The sequence below is a fragment of the Littorina saxatilis genome, linkage group LG10, assembly GCF_037325665.1.
Source record: "Littorina saxatilis isolate snail1 linkage group LG10, US_GU_Lsax_2.0, whole genome shotgun sequence".
Classification (NCBI taxonomy): Eukaryota; Metazoa; Mollusca; class Gastropoda; order Littorinimorpha; family Littorinidae; genus Littorina; species Littorina saxatilis.
Genome location: NC_090254.1, coordinates 9,316,855 through 9,321,854, shown reverse-complemented (window position 1 = coordinate 9,321,854; position 5,000 = coordinate 9,316,855). Strand labels below are relative to the sequence as shown.

The window sequence follows — 5,000 nt, the reverse complement described above, 5'->3', positions numbered from 1 at the left end:
TCATTAACTGCATGACGGGCGCAGTGGCGTGGTGGTAAGAAGTCGGCCTCCTAATCGTGAGGTTCGTGAGATCGAATCCCGGTCGCTGCCGCCTGGTGGGTTAAGAGTGGAGATTTTTCCGATCTCCCAGGTCAACTTATGTGCAGACCTGCTAGGGCCTTAGCCCCCTTCGTGTGTTCACGCAAGCACAAGACCAAGTGCGCACGGAAAAGATCCTGTAATCCATGTCAGAGTTCGGTGGGTTATAGAAACACGAAAATACCCAGCATGCCTCCCCCGAAATCGGCGTATGCTGCCTGAATGGCGGGGTAAAAACGGTCATACGTGTAAAAATCCACTCATGCTAAAAACATGAGTGAACGTGGGAGTCTAAGCCCATGAACGAAGAAGAAGAAGAATTAACTGCATTTAGTCTAAAGTGACTATTAATTGCATTTTAAATTTTTACAAAAGTGAAAGAACATACTTTGAATAGTTGTGTGTTGTGACATTTTACTAGTTGAGTTTTTACCTGTCTATTCTCACATTATGTAACATCATTAGTTTTGGGTAAAAGCATGGGAAAAAGACTCATTAATTGCAATTCCTTTGAAAGAGAAATCGATTCTTATAGTTTTGCAAAAGTTGAAAGATCATACATATACATTTTCAGTGGCATTTTTCTTACTTTTTTTTTTTCTTAGCATGATTTTGTGTCAGAGTGTCTCAAAATGAGGGTTATATACATCTTTCAATGTCAATGTATTACAGTGCTACACAATAATCCTTATCCAGCTTGTTGCAGATGATGGTGCATTAGGCACACAAAAAAAAGTTGTATGTTTCTGGTAACATGGCTACATAAAAATAGGGTAGGTAGGTAGATTTTTATTTTTTATTTTTTTATTTTCTTGGTCAGGGTAGAAAATAACTATACAGTGACGCAAAGAGACTGGACTTACTATACAAAGAGAAAGACAAAACATTACAAAACAAATGAGACAAAAGGGATGCGGGGTTATCCCCCTTGTGTCGTCTGCCGTCTGTTACTTTCGTTTTGACGGGGTTTTTTTTCTTGTTTTTTTTTACAAATGCAATAAAAAAAAAGTCTAGGGTCGGCGGGAAAAAACTAGGTAGGGTCGGGTGACAGAAACATACAACTTTTTTTTTGGGGGGGGGCCTTAAACAAAATACATAAAATAAATAATCTCCATGCATGTGAACACATAAATTGACATATATATACATGCATGCAGCTGAAAGCGTGCAAACTCGAACACAAACGCAGTGACCCTGCATGACATGTTGCTTGAACACACAATCTCTCACTCTCTCTCTCTCTCTATCCAACATCCAAGGACTGGGTGGCCGAGTGGTAACGCACTTGCGCTCGGAAGCGAGAGGTTGCGAGTTTGACCCTGGGTCAGGGCGTTAGCAATGTTCTCCCCCTTTCCTAACCTAGGTGGTAGGTTCAAGTGCTATTCTTTCGGATGAGACAAAAAACCGAGGTCCCTTCGTGTACACTACATTGGGGTGTGCACGTTAAAGATCCCACGATTGACAAAAGGGTCTTTCCTGGCAAAATTGTATAGGCATAGATAAAAAATGTCCACCAAAATACCCGTGTGACTTGGAATAATAGGCCGTGAAAAGTAGGATATGCGCCGAAATGGCTGCGATCTGCTGGTCAATGTGAATGCATGATGTATTGTGTAAAAAATTCCATCTCACACGGCATAAATAGATCCCTGCGCCTTGAGTCCGAGTCTGGAGATACGCGCACGATATAAGACTTCATATAACATAACTCTCTCACCTCTCTTTGTTTTTGCTTTGGGTGGTGTCTGCTCCCTCCTTTTAAATCCTTCCCTGAGTGATATCACAGCCGCAGGCCGACTTTTTTTTCGCACAATTTTACTTTGCACGCTCTCAACCTCCTGGGCATGGTGTGTAAATCCAGGTGGTCGCACATAAATGGGTCCGCTAGCAGTACTACTGCAAGGGGATGCCACATTTTCATAATCATGATCGTGCTCTGTGGCAAAGTTTGAAGAAGTGGGACTTGTGACGGATTCTCTGGGACTGGAGGGTAACGAGGGATGGTTCGTTTCAGTGTCTGTTTCATCACCTATGTGGTCAGGTGGTGCCACCGTCATCACACTCAAAGTGTCTTTTCGCGGATTTATAATAGGTGTAGGTGTGAATTTCCCACCACCGGTTTTCATCCTTGGTGTGGGTAACTGTACAATTTGCACACACCTTGGGCTTTTTGGAGCCACTGTGGTTTTGACAGTTACCTGGTGAATGACGGGTGGTTGCAGACACTCACTGGTGTCGCTGTCTTCATCTTCACTGCCGGAGGAGACCATAAGCGGCCCGGAAGGACCACGCTTCCCCCCTGTCATACGTGGGACAGGGGGAGGCTGAGGTTGAAACTGGTACGGAAATGATGATGCCATAATTTTTGGTTAAATTATGTCAGCTCAAGACAACCTTATCGAAAACACTGCGGACTCATGCTGAAGACTTGATCAAGCTACTCCTTTCCACCAAAATTCACCACCAAACAACACTTTTCACTGAGATTCTCCAACACGAAAATCGCAAAAATTCTGTAGTATTTTTCATCACAAACTGTGACTAATTCCGGACTGCCCCCCTGAGCCTGGTGACAATTCCGCAATGTTTACACACTTCCACGTACTGGTTGCTGAACAGAAAGCAGCTGCCGGCAGCTGATGGACTGCCCCTCAGCAATGGCAAAAATCGAAGACAGGACTGTGCACCAAAGTGACAACACGTAGATCACAAAACTGCCTTTCCTGCAATTGGTGCTAACGCCACTCTCGCTTTTGTGCAGCCCTGCTTTTTTTGACCAGCGAAAACTCTGACCACCAACAAACCTCGGCCAAGTCTCGAAATGATCGAACGAAAACAGTGACTCTAAAATTAAAAGTCCTGTGTTTCTTTACCAGTCAACCGTCTGGCCGAGGCGGTGTCATTTAATTAGGGGTGACAGAGGCGTCGCAGTCAGCGTGTTGTTTTCCTGTAGTATGCCGACTCGGAAACCAGCGTGACGAAACGTGTGAGAACACGACCAGGTAGCAGACGACAATTCCTTATCCGATCGTGATACCTGCCGGTGTCGAAATTCCTGGCGATACGCACCACTGAAAATTACCAGCTTGGCACACACCCAGTAGGAAATAAAGTTGGAACTTAAAGAAGTTATGAAAACCTCACATTGTGTTACTTGTTGGCACCGAACACATTGTTTACGCTTGTAGCGACAACAGCGGTCGCCATGCAGCTTTCCGACACCTCATGCTACGCCCTCTCTGATTGGCTCTTTCGTTGTATGACGACAGCGAGTACTTGCCTCGCGGCACAACCAAACGATTCATTGACAGGCCGCAGAAAGTCGCGATGGTTCCTTGCCTTCAACAGCGCTTTCGCTCGGCAATAAATCCGTTATCTCACGATGGATCAATGGTTCTAATTATAGCCAAGATTTGTGTTTGAACAAACCCGCGCTACTTTTAAAAGCCAGCAAGCAGCTCTTACATATGTCCCAGTGATCATGATCACAGCTACAGGCGCACGTCTTGTTGTTTCGTTGTTGTTGTGTTTGTGTGTTCGTGTGTGTGTGTGTGTGTGTTTTCACACTTAGAACAAGAGATTGTTCATATTCACCTACCCTTTCCTCCCGCACACAAACCTAAGAAAAATAGGTTGGATGGAGAGGGACACACAAAACAAAACAAAAAGTCATACGTGAGCCTCCTTGATGTTGTGAAATAAAAGCTAACAGAATTTGTTCTAAAAAAAAGACATTTGTGTTTTTATCTCTGGAAAATCAAATTAATAAATTAATTATTTTTTTAAAAACCAATACATGTGGAGATTACAATAAAACGAATAGGAAATAATATTAATATAATATATTCCAATCTTAGAGCATGTACTTGCATCTCTATATACATTCCACAACGTTTCATCCTTTAGTCTTTTTTTTTACACTTATACCCAATAAAACCACTGATTCATATATCAGTGTAGATATTTCCTGTGCCTGTACATCAGAATAGTCCTTGCAAAGGAAATAGGACAGATTCTACCTTAGCAATTACTTCTGCACCCTAAACTCAGGGACCTATATTTAGGTCTATGCTGAACTGTAGCACTGAATAACAAGTCAAGTGTTGATACAGTGGAACCCTAAACTGTAGCACTGAATAACAAGTGTTGATACAGTGGAACCCTAAACTGTAGCACTGAATAACAAGTGTTGATACAGTGGCACCCTAAACTGTAGCACTGAATAACAAGTGTTGATACAGTGGAACCCTAAACTGTAGCACTGAATAACAAGTGTTGATACAGTGGAACCCTAAACTGTAGCACTGAATAACAAGTGTTGATACAGTGGAACCCTAAACTGTAGCACTGAATAACAAGTGTTGATACAGTGGAACCCTAAACTGTAGCACTGAATAACAAGTGTTGATACAGTGGAACCCTAAACTGTAGCACTGAATAACAAGTGTTGATACAGTGGAACCCTAAACTGTAGCACTGAATAACAAGTGTTGATACAGTGGAACCCTAAACTGTAGCACTGAATAACAAGTGTTGATACAGTGGAACCCTAAACTGTAGCACTGAATAACAAGTGTTGATACAGTGGAACCCTAAACTGTAGCACTGAATAACAAGTGTTGATACAGTGGAACCCTAAACTGTAGCACTGAATAACAAGTGTTGATACAGTGGAACCCTAAACTGTAGCACTGAATAACAAGTGTTGATACAGTGGAACCCTAAACTGTAGCACTGAATAACAAGTGTTGATACAGTGGAACCCTAAACTGTAGCACTGAATAACAAGTGTTGATACAGTGGAACCCTAAACTGTAGCACTGAATAACAAGTGTTGATACAGTGGAACCCTAAACTGTAGCACTGAATAACAAGTGTTGATACAGTGGAATCCTAAACTGTAGCACTGAATAACAAGTGTT

The 5,000-nt window shown here is 42.5% G+C and overlaps 1 protein-coding gene and 1 long non-coding RNA gene across 2 annotated transcripts in view; both read right to left on the bottom strand.

Moving 5' to 3' along the window:
• LOC138978119 (uncharacterized) overlaps positions 1-3,384 on the bottom strand; it is a 46,731-nt gene extending 43,347 nt beyond the window's left edge. Inside the window, exon 1 of the mRNA XM_070350760.1 lies at positions 1,796-3,384. Within this exon, the coding sequence (XP_070206861.1) occupies positions 1,796-2,438 (643 nt within the window). The 5' untranslated portion in view covers positions 2,439-3,384. The remainder of the gene's footprint in view (positions 1-1,795) is intronic.
• The window catches only part of LOC138978123 (uncharacterized), a 255,844-nt gene that overhangs the window by 43,347 nt on the left and 207,497 nt on the right, over positions 1-5,000 (bottom strand). The window lies entirely within an intron of this gene.